A 12560-nucleotide genomic window follows, 5' to 3' on the forward strand; every position below is an offset into this window, starting at 1 on the left:
AATAACAAGAATAACTGACCTTGGAAGTAACCTTGATGAAACCTGGGACCACTCACTAGAGATCAGAACACGTCTCGAAAAGGTACAGTGTTTTACAAAATGCAAATAGTTCTATGCAACCGCCAGCTGGATACCTCATTGAGAACTAGAATACTTAAATGCTATGTTTTCTCCACATTGTTCTATGGTGTTCAAGCCTGGACAAGAAGCCACACAAAAAATAATCCATGCCTTCGAATTCTGGTGTTACCGTAAAATGCTCAGTATATCCTACATGGACCATACGACAAATGCGGACGTCTTGCGGAGGATGAACAAGAAAAGAAAGCTTATGCTTATAATAAAAGAACGGAAAACAAAATATTTTGGTCACATCGTAAGAAATCAAAAGTATGAACTGCTCCAACTTATAATAATCGAAGGCAAAATTAATAGCAAAACGGGACCAGGAAGAAGCCGCAACTATTGGCTTAAAAACTTACGACAATGGACGAATATGACCTCCATAGAACTATTTGGGGCAGCTGCAAATTAAATTAAATGAGCAAACGTAATGGCCAACGTCCTTAAGGATATGGCACCGTCCGAAGAAGAAGTGTGGTTTTAGGCCTGGAAAATCAAACTATTAGAAAAATGATTGAAAAATATTGGGAGCATAAACAAGATGTGTATCAGATCTTTATAGATTTCCAACACGCTCATGATTCAAATAATCTTGGCGGGAAATAGATCTTTCTTTGCAATGCAACATCCCATAAAGTCAAAACTTCTCTCACCAGGTGTAATAATTCAGATATATAAGGCCATAATAAGACGGTTGATGCCTGTTGAAGCAAACTATGGACGCTAACAAAAAGAAAAGTAATAAATTGCTGGTGTGGGAATGTAAAATTCTTCGAGTGATATATGGCCCTTGCAGAGACAGCGTGACAAACGAATGAAGCCGCAGATACAGTAACTAGTTAAAGTATCTATTCGGAAAGAGCAATTTTAAGGGATATTTAAAGGCCAACATACTATGTTGGGCAGGACATGTGATATGACACATGTACAATGACAGTCGAGTTGTACATATTGTGTTTTGGGAAAGACCACATGCAGTGCCGGATTTAGTGCCGATAATTTCACGATTAGGTAATTAAAGCATAAAGCACATTTTATATTAATAGATAACGTTTATTTTAAGTTTACTTTTTAAAATTGGTACAACATACAAAGCATAACATAAATGAATAGAAATGCCAATAATGTTTGTCAGTACGCCAATGCCAATAATCTATTTGAATATGGTACAGCTGCTTCCTAAAAAAAAACTGATACGACTCTTAGTAAGATTTGATCATTTTGAGCAGTGTATGATTGATCTGACATTATATTATATTTATTATGACACACAAATAATAAAATAAACAAACAAACAGCCTGGGATCGGTACTCACCGAAGGGACCGCAGACGTTCGGAAACAATTAGCGTCTCTTTGCAAAGACAATGACGTCGACTTTGCAAAGTAACAAGACACTTACTCAACACACACACTACACATTACTCCCCTGACTTAGTGATAAGTTATACAATTACGTGGCTAAAGGTTCTAGTTCTAAACCAAAGCCAGAATCAGAGAAAAAAAAAAAAAAAAAAGAAACAAACAGCCATTTTTTGACGTTGAACAGAATAAGTTATGTGACAAATTTTAAGATTTGGCAGTGACAGTGACTGAATGTAAATAATAATTATTTATCTTTCAAAATACACTGCTCAATTTTCTACAAAATACGCTTTAAGAGCCGTATCAGTTTTTTTTTGGAACCAGCTGTACATAAATAGGTTGAAATGTTGTATTCACTAATAAATAATCTTGGTTTGCAAATTTGGCTAATTCCCCAAAACAGCTCTAACAACAATTTCTATATTTATAGAAAATATATAATTAAAAAAATTAGCTAACAGCAGTTATTTATTGTAAAATTATTAATATTGCTGAAATTATTATATCATAAATTAGCAATATAGTTAATTGTTAAAATTAAATATTTGTTTCATTCGGGGGAAAAAGTACAGGTGACAACAAAAGACTAAAAAAAGCCGAGTTGAAAAAACATTATAAGTAAAAGAAGAAGCAATATAATATGAACTGCAATAGTAATAGGCTACGGTGCTGAAAAATATTAAGAATACAACAAATAAACTTCTGGATCGTTCAATTCTCACATTATTCTCTTATACTAAAAAAGGTCAATGTCATGTCCTTAATTTGGATAAAGTTGGATTAGTGACTCTTTTCAAACTAAAACACGTGCGGAAAAGTAGACTTTTTTGCACGCTCGTAGAAAAAAATCTTTAATCAAATCGTTAAAATCTAAGGCTTGAGAAAGCTCAGCATTTGAAACAAAACTAGCCAAACTAGACAATCTATAATCTTCGTCAGAAGTCGAGTTCCTCAACTAGTTTTTGATTCTTTTCAACACGCTGAATGATATTTCTCCAGATGCATTAGATATCATCATGGATAGTAGAATGCGCAAAGTTGTGTCCATATTCGGAAATAATGTTTTTTCACGAATACTGTTTTTCACGAATGAGTTTCAGATAATCCAAGAGTCTATTCCTCTGAAGCTTGGTAATCTTGTTATCATGAGGTTCTTTTTCTTCATCAAATATACCTTCAACAAAGCATTTGAACTGTACACACTCTTCTCCAAAGTCATCATCTATGTCGATTCGATACTTTTTAGCCAAAATAGAAGCTGTTGCCCTGATTTATTCATTGCAAATTGACGATAAGTTGATCAAAAATCCAAATTGTTCATTAAGACTGAAATAGACTTCGGTCCTTTCATTCAATTCTGAATAAAGCCTGTCAATTACATTGAAAGTATTAATCTTTGTCTTCTTTGCCATTAAAGTGGGGTTCAGTGGATTCAACTTTGTCTTCGCCAGGGAGAGCTTTTCTTTTCGTGAGTATTTTAATTTTAAGAATAAAGGTTTCAATTTTATACAACTCTTTACCTCTTTTTTCATAGGAATCAAAGTTGTCTCTCAGACTCACTACGTAATCCTTTATATGTTGCAAGTCACACTCAAGTCTGTAGCAGTTTTTTGCAATGTTTTGCTACTCTTATGTCAAAACGTTGTACAATATCTTACCACATATTTAGTAGAATAGCATTCTCAAATTTGAAAAATTGTTCATCAATAATTGTTGTATTTGCTTGTACATCAATTCATCACATTCCTAGAACTTTCCACAATCCACCTCCAATATGTATTTCCTATTTTAATTAGATTGTATTGTTTATACACAAAAGTAATGTTCTCGATATACAGTAGCGATAATTATTAATTAATTTTGGAAAATAAAAATTCAATTTTTTTACCAAAAAAAATTTTTTTTACAAGACGCTGCGGCCCTAGGCCGCGGCCTAGTCGGCCTAGTGGTAAATCCGGCACTGACCACATGGGAGAAGGTCTATAGGACGATCTAACAAAAGGTGGAAAGATGCAGTCAGAGATGATTTGGAGAAAATGCAAGTGAGACAATGGAATGGAAAATAGTGGCATAGTACCGACAAACATGAAAGGAAGGCAATAGTAAACGTAGCAAAGACTCACGAAAAGTTGTAACGCCATTAATGCTGATGGTATTACTGGGAAAATACCCAGGAACATAACTGCCCCAGATGATCACACAGCTATAAACGTTAACGAGAAATTTAATAATGATTTTTTATTGCTAATCAATAAATTTGAATAATATGTAATTAATTATTTGGATCGAAAATGATTTTATTGTCTTTACGTAAATTGCAAAATTAAATATTAAATCAAATTACTTTATATTGTGTAAAATTTACTACTATAAAATGATTAATAATTTAATTAAAAAAAATTGTTATGTTGCTGATTATAAAATTGGAGAAGATAAGTTTTATTGTATAATAAAATAAAAAATTGTAATAGTAAAACTTTCAAAATACCTCGCATCTATAATAATCAATGGTACATTAATCCTGAGTAGCTGTTTTTAAATTTATTTGTATGAAAATTACAGAAAAGATACTACTGTATTCTAGCTGAATACGAAGGCATATACCTAACAAGAACGTTGTTCTTTATTCCTTTAAAACTGCTTTGAGAAAATAAGAAGATGATATAGTTCATGCTATAAAAAGTATGCTACCGGGAATCGGGAAGACTGCACTGACAATGCAAAGAAGTTAAAACCAAATTTTTTCCTGAAAGTCGCTGGTGTACGAAATAATTAATTTATTCCATTTGGATTTGCCACACTATATAGTAGTGTACAGGCACTAGGAGAAAAAATTTCAATCTTTTTCAGTTTTTGTATATAAAAATTTAAGTACAAGGTTTAATACGCTACATATTCTTATTATTTATACAAGCTCCATCCTGAAGTGAAGGTCTTAAATCCTAAATTTAATCTTTATTTAAAGAAATTTTACAAGGCTTCGTTATACAGATCGTACCTCCGGTCAAACAGTGTCATAAGTCAAAAAAGCAAAGTATTGAGAAAATGACCTTCATTAGTGCTAAAACATTTCCGGGTTTAATTTAAAATCTATTAAAATTGGTACAATAACTATTTTAGTCAGTTACAAATGTTTTTGAAGCTCTAGAGAAGCTCTAGACACTTTACAGATATAATAACGAAACATTTTTACGAAATATTATTTATTAAAAGTGGCTCTTGCAGTACATATTATAATATCATTATTATTATCTGATTAACAGAGTTATACTTTTTATTGATATAACTTTAAAAGTAACAACTTTAAAAAAATATTACAATAAGAAAAATGAATGTGTCACTTTTCTTGAGCACATATCACAGATTGTTTTGAATAAAACAATTACATATACTGTCTTAACTCGACAAACGGCGGTTTATACAGATGGACATATCCCTAGCGCAACGTTGATTTTTTTAACCATATAATGACACTAGTGTCATCTAACGACAAATACTTGAACCATAGACGAAACACTTTTTGAGATAGGATTTTGTAATAGTTATATTACAAAATTATTATATTTATTTATTAATATATTATATTTATTTTGTAATGTAATAATAATTAAACTGTGATTGCAATAAAACTGTTTTTCCTTTTTTTTTGTGTTGTAACTCTGTTTGAGTGGAGGTGCGATGTATTGAATTATCCATTTTAGCTCTCAAATAATACTGGGACAAAATGATCACTTTGCTTATGATGTAAGTGTAAAAAATGAAGGTGAACCCGGATACCAATGCCAATTAAATATTACACTGCCAAATGAACTTGGACTAGAAAATGGTAAAGGATGCTATTCAGATGGTCATAATATTGTTATATGTAGACTTGGAAGCAAGCTGGATAATCTAACTAAATCGGTAAGTACGGAAAGTCTCTGTTTAATATTATGTTATATATTTTTTATTTAATTAGATGGCTTTGGTAAGGGCCAAATGTCGATCTTTCATTGTCTCCCTCTAAAGAAAAACGCAAGAAAATGCGGCGACTACCGCACCATTAGCTTGATATTACACCTGCTAAAATTGTTACTCAAAGTCTTCCATATCCGAATATGTTATCATGAACTGGACATAGATATTAATGATATGCCAATTGGGTTTCGCGTAGGCCTAGGAACGCGTGAAGCTCTTTTTCACTTAATATACTAATATAAAGGTGCCTGGCCTGGATGTCAATTAAGATAATACAGGGTGTCCAGAAACTGTACCGACAAACGAAGATAGGAGATTCCTCACACAATTTTAAGACCATTTAACCCAATTCACTTGGTCCGAAAATGCTTCCTAAGGGAGCTAGAGCTATTTTAAGATGGCGTCTTATAATTAGTTTTTCTTTAATACCTCCAGAACGCTTCTATTTAGAACAACGAAAGTTAGTACGCATATTTATCTTCCAGAGATAAACCGATATCATCCATTGGAAATTTCTAGTACCGGTCATAGGCGACCGTTTTGGGTAGGGCAACGGTTATTTTATAGCATAACTTTTTTTTATATAATTTTTAGTCATTTTGGACTATGAATTATTTATCTGTAAGGTATTCTAGTACTAAAAGGTAGTCTTGCTTTAAGTCGATAGGATAAAACGTTTTCTAGAAAAATCGATTTATAAATTTTGCGTTTTGTGAATTAAAAAAAAAAAATAAAAAAAAAACTACTTAGAAAAACGAAAACTGGTACGTGTATTTATATTCCAGAGGTGAATCGATTTCTTTAATTGCAAATTTTTAGTACCGGTCATGTGCGTCCGTTTTGGGTAGGTCAACGGATATTTTATCGCATAATTTTTTGTCTTTAATTTTTAAGCATTTTTGACACTAGATTATTAAAATATGAGGTAATGTAGTACTAAAAGTTACTCTTGCTTTAAGTTGGTGAAATACACCGTTTTCTTTTGAAAAAAATTTTAAATTTTTTTCAAATTCAAAAAACGAAAAATTTTCAAATCGATTTTTCTAGAAAACGGTGTGTCCTACCGACTTAAAGCAAGAGTACCTTTTAGTACTCGAATACCTCAGAATTTAATAATTTGGAGTCAAAAATGCTTAAGAGTTAGACAGAAAAGTTATGCGATCAAATAACCATAGCCCTACCCAAAACGGACGCCTATTACCGATACTAGAAATTCGCAATGAATGGAATCGATTTACGTCTGGAAGACAAATAAGTGTACCTATTTTCGTTGTTCTCAATATAAGCGTTCTGGAGTTATTAAAAAAAAAACTAATTACAAGACGCCATCTTCAAAGAGCTCAAGCTCCCTTAGGAAGTATTTTCGGACTAGGTGAATTTGATTAAATTGTCTTAAAATTATCTGAGGAACGTCCTGTATTCGTTTGTCGGTAGAGTTTCTGGACACCCTGTATATGCGTGTTTTCTGACTATAATAAAGCATTCGACAAAGTACGACATGAACAATTATCCTGAAATCAAAGAAGATAGGCTACAATGACCTCAGGATTATATGGAATTTATACTATAAGCAAAAAGTAAAAGTACGTGTGAACAAACAGCTATCAGAGAAAATTGAAATCAGACTTATTATGAGACAGAGATGCGTGTTGTCGCCAATTCTTGTCTCGGACGAGATCTTGAAAATAGCTCTTGAGGGTGCACCAGATGGAGTAAAGCTAAATGGAGTTCCCATTAACAACGTTAGATATGCGGATGACATTGTCATCTTAGCCGAAAATATTGGGGATCTTCAGAGACTGGTGACCAGAATAGCGGAGCGTGGACAAGAATACGGTCTGACAATAAACATCTTCTTATGGTGCCTATCCGTTACGGATGTTGGACACTAACATGGCTATTCTGACTTTGTTGACTGCTGCCCTGAAAAGTCCGGTAGTGGTTAAGTTAAACCATTTTCGCAGGTTATGCAGCCAGGATATTCTTCTTCGTCCTGGACCTTTTTTCCCATGCACTTTACCTTGAAGTATGGTCCGAAGTAGGTCATATCGTTGTCCATTGCGCATTAAATGGCCCAAGTATTCCAGTTTTATGGTTACGACTAGTTCGCGCTCTTTACCCATTCTATGTAGAACTTCTTCGTTGGTAACTCTGTCTATCCAGGAAATCCTCAACATGCCTCTATAGCACCACATCTCAAACGCTTTGAGTCTCTTCAGTGATGCTTCAGTTAAGGTCCATGACTTCACCATATAAAAGAACGGAAAATACGTCGCATTTTAGTAAACGAACTTTTATTTCCAATTTTATATCGCGGCTGTTAAAGATTTTTTTCATTTTGACGAAAGCTGATCTTACCTTCTCGATCCTTATTTTAATTTTCGTCGATTGGTCCCACTATTCATTTAAGTTTGCACCCAAATAACAAAAGTTGGTGATTTGTGTCAATAAACATCAAGAAGATAGAATTTATGAGAGAATCGAAAACTCAAAGGAATAACGAGAATCTCTTCGTAAACGGAATCAATGTTGAACTAGTAGACCAATATGCATATCTGGGAACAATGATCAACTCCACAGGTAATTACTTCCAGGAAATAAAAATTCGAATAGAAAATGTTGGAGCAAATTTTAATCAAATGCTAGGTGGCTAGGTTGGCTAGGTGCTACGTTTTCTCGACTTTATTTTATGGAATGGAAGCTTGGATCTTGAATAAGGCATCAATGAAAAAACAGCTGTGGCTGTACATCATACAATGGAAGTAGAGATTGCAATTGCTGGATCCAGCATCCAGCAATCCAGCTGGATCCAGCGCTTTTTTTCACATGCTGGATCCGCAAACGTGTCAAATTCGAAATAAGTTACTAATGTTGCCAATAAGTTGGTTGCACCAACAGATCTTAAGCTCCAGCTTAGTTAAGCTCTACTTATAGATAGGCCCTCCTTGTGTATCACTTACGTTGCACCATAATTTTCGATTATTGGCTTATTATCAATTATATCTATTATTATATTATGATATTTTTATTATAATATATTATAATTATATTATATTAATGATTGTGTTATTCTCGTCTTAAGCTTAAGATCTGTTGGTGCAACCGGGCAATAATGTCTTCATTAGCCTCTTTATTCAAAACCGTGAGTTGGTAACTGGCCATTCTATCGCGCTGGCAGTAGCTCAGTATGCTGGAAAGTTTCTATAGCTTAAAAGTTTGCATCGATAAAGCGTTGATATACATTGATTCTGCGATAAAATTATCTGCAGGCGAGTGGTCAATAATCAATGAGTTAATCGCCACTTTTAACCGGCTGTAGAAGCTCTTTACAGAATAGATTCCACTTTGATAACGGCCGACACAACTATGAAATTTGTCTTAGACAAACTAAATAGCCAGGACATTCATGTTTCTGTTGTTTAGAAATTTAGCATAGACACAGACAAAAAACATTAAAATAATGTTTTTTAAGTTATACTTCTTTACGCGCGATATGAGGGTGAATTTTTATATGTTAAAACCTACGATCCCGGCGCATGCGCATTATAACTTTGTTCTGATTGGATGTTCAAATGACATGTCAATAATTATCCAATATGGCAGCTGTAGCGCAGCTGTGGTTTGGACGGTTGACGGTTTGGTTATGTATGGTTGTTGCGTTTTAAAATTTGTGGGAAGAGAAACAACAAAAGTTAGTTAATAGTTATACTGCCTTTTTAAATAGTTTTCATATTATATTTTGGAAGTTATACTTCAAAATGTTTTAATTTATGTATGTATCAGTCAAGAAAAGGTGTGGAAAGAATATGTTAGTGTTTTTAAATATATTTTTCTACAAACGTGTTAAAAATGCAATTTTTAGGACTCCATAGGAGCGTTAAAAATGCTACTTTAAGGCACTAGTGCTTTAAAATTTTTAAGGCATTGCAGTTAAAAGTGAATTGTTAAATTGTGAAACGTCAAAATATTTATATTTCATTTATTAACATTAATATTAATAATACAACTTGCGCAATTTGAAAAAGGTGGTTTAAAAGGTTTTTTATTATAATTTTGTGTCTTTGGATTTGTCTTCCTTGGGTGTAAAATAATAAAATATCTATTTTTATATTTCACTTGTCACAGTGATGTATAATTATGTATATCTGAAAGGTAAGTAGGATGCGGCTTGATGGCCTTGTTGGTAGAGCATTGGACCAGAGATCAAAAAATCGCGAGATTGCGGGTTCAAATCCCGGACGATTCATATTTTTTTCTTTTTTTTTTTTAATATTTGGCATTGTTAAGTTTTGGTTCATTTTTGGTAATTATTGTTAACTTTTTGTATTGTAACTGTTAAGTAGGTATATTTATTTCGTTGAAATTATATTATAATAGAAGTATAACTTCTTACGTGCGTACAAAGTACACACACATTCTTTTTTATTTTGATTCCACATTTTGCTGGATCCGCGTTGGATCCAGCTGGATTCAGGCCAATCTTGCAAAAATCCAGCTGGATTGAAAATGCTGCTAGATTTCAATCACTAAATGGAAGCTTGGATCTTGAATAAGGCATCATTCGAGCTGTGGCTGCACAAAAGAATTGTGAAATTATCGTGGACAGAATACGTCATCAAAAAAGAGGTTCTGAGAAAGATAAATAAAGAAATGGAAATCTTAAATACCATCAAAACAAGAAAATTAGATTATCTCAGGTATATTACACGTGGATAGAGATACAGCTTGCTCCAATTAATTTTGCTGGGGAATATTCAAGAGAAAAGAAGCATAGGGAGGCGCAGAATATCGTGGCTGCGCAACATGAGAGAATGGTACGGATGTACTTTCAATGAACTTTTCAGAGCAGCCGTCTATAAAGTCCGAATAGCTATGATGATTGCCGACCTCTGTCGCAGAGATGACACTTAAAGAAGACGAAGGTAAGAACCAATTAGCCAAACAATTAACATGTTACCCAAAACCGTTAATTTTTGCCAACACCAAAGTTGTATGTCAAACTTGAATGCAAACTCAATTGTAATTAAGTAATAGGTATGTAAGCAAGTGATAAATTCAACCGTTATTTGATGAGTTAATTTTAACTTATAATAAAACACTCAAAATTTTGTTTTCAACACTTCCAAAAAATTATTACAAATTAATGTGATTACAGGTGTTTCGACAGAGTGCCTTTCTCTAGTGATGTATTTATACTATGTACCGGGTGTCCCAATAAGAATGGCTCTCGGCCATATCTCAGGAACCGTTTATAGTACAGCTTTGAGAAAAAATATTTATAACAAAAGTTGTCTTAGGAAAAGCCTGGAAATTATTTTCAGAATTGTAGGTCCACCGCTAGAGGGCGTAATTGAATATCAAAAATTAAAAAATCAAAATTTTGCAAAATTTACCTAATGAAAGGGCACTGAAAATCGTATTCTTCATAAAATTCTGCGCATATTTGATTTCACAAGTTTAAGTCTACCTTTGCAAATAAGAGGTTGGGTTGAGTGGGAATCATCTTATGAAAAAATGGCTGTAAGTCCGGTTCTGCTCAATCGAATTTTGCATACTTAGTCTTGTTGAAAACAGTTCGTCAATGTAAGTGTGTTATTTTCTAAATAGCGTCATTAGTAACATGTAAGCTAGAAGGCGTTATTTAATAATTTTCAGAAATCTAGTTTTCTTTGGCAAATATTAAATACAAGTATGCATTTTTAATTCTGTATTACAAAATTAGACCAAATTAGCAACATAATACCGAAAATCGCATGTCGATACCTTTTTTCTATCTCGAGATATCTTAAGAAACGTGTAAATTTTAAACAACTGTTAATGTCACCGCTAAACGAAGTTAAGGAAAAGTAGTGTGCTATGGAAAAAACAATGAAACATTTTCCAGATATAAACGTACATAATTAATTAAAACAACAATAAGACAAACAACACTATAAAATATAACAAAGAAATAAAAGCAACTACTTAATTAGTAACGACCTAAATGTTCAAATTGTTTCCCATTATTTTCGATGCAAGCATTTACTCTTTCAAGAGTAAATTCAACAGCAGTCTCAATTTCTGCTTTCGTAATGCTTTGAATGGCGTTTCGTATGCTCTATATTCTAGATCATGTTTTCTCGAGTAGTGGGCCTAGAGGCAAAAACAAGGTCTTTAATCCGTCCCCATAAATAAGAGTCCAAAACAGTTAAATCTGTTGCTATTCAATCTACTCTTGAAAGAGTAAATGCTTGCAATGATGGGCAACAATTTGAACATTTAGGCAGTCACTAAGACTAAGTAAGTAGTTGCTTTTATTTCTTTGTTATATTTTATAGTGTTGTTTGTCTTATTTTTATATTATTTAATTATATACGTTTACATCTGGAAAATGTTTATTTGTTTTTTCCATAGCACACTACATTTCCTTAACCTCGTTTACCGGTGACAGTAACAGTTATGTTTAAAATTTACACATTTCTTAAGATATCTCGAGATAGAAAAAAGGTATCGACATGCGGTTTTCGGTATTATGTTGCTCATTTGGTCTGATCGGTCGTAGATTTCTGAAAGTAATTAAATAACGCCTCCTTGCTTGCATATTACTTATTGGGATATTTCGAAAATAAAACACTTACATTGATGGAAAAGAGCTGTTTTTAACAAGACCAAGTATGCAAAATTCGATTTAGCAGAACCGGACTTACAGCCATTTTTTCATAAGAAGGTTCCCACTCATCCCCACCTCTTATTTGCAAAGGTAGACTTAAACTTGTGAAATCAAATATGCACAGAATTTTATGAAGAATCCGATGATTGGATTTGTAGTGCCCTTTTATTAGGTAAATTTTGTAAAATTTTGATTTTTTAATTTTTGATTTTCAATTACGCCCTCTAGCGATGGACCTACAATTATAAAAATAATTTCCAGGCTTTTCCCGAGGTGACTTTTGTTATAAATATTTTTTTCTCAAAGCTGTACGGTAACGGTTCCTTAGATATGGCCGAGAGGCATTCTTATTGGGACAACCGGTACATCAACACTTATATTATTTGTTGGAGAAATAAATTCCCAACATTAATATTTAGTAAAACTATATTTTGTTTCAATATTTTATTTAGTGGTTTGCGCCTTGT

General features: G+C 33.0%; 1 protein-coding gene across 1 annotated transcript in view; it reads left to right on the forward strand.

Annotated features, from left to right (window-relative positions):
• Window positions 1-12560, forward strand: part of LOC114331180 (integrin alpha-PS5-like) — a 189499-nt gene that overhangs the window by 126157 nt on the left and 50782 nt on the right. The window contains exon 14 of the mRNA XM_028280676.2: window positions 5189-5390. Within this exon, the coding sequence (XP_028136477.2) occupies window positions 5189-5390 (202 nt within the window). The remainder of the gene's footprint in view (window positions 1-5188; window positions 5391-12560) is intronic.

Source organism: Diabrotica virgifera, chromosome 5 (assembly GCF_917563875.1).
Source record: "Diabrotica virgifera virgifera chromosome 5, PGI_DIABVI_V3a".
Taxonomy (NCBI): domain Eukaryota; kingdom Metazoa; phylum Arthropoda; class Insecta; order Coleoptera; family Chrysomelidae; genus Diabrotica; species Diabrotica virgifera.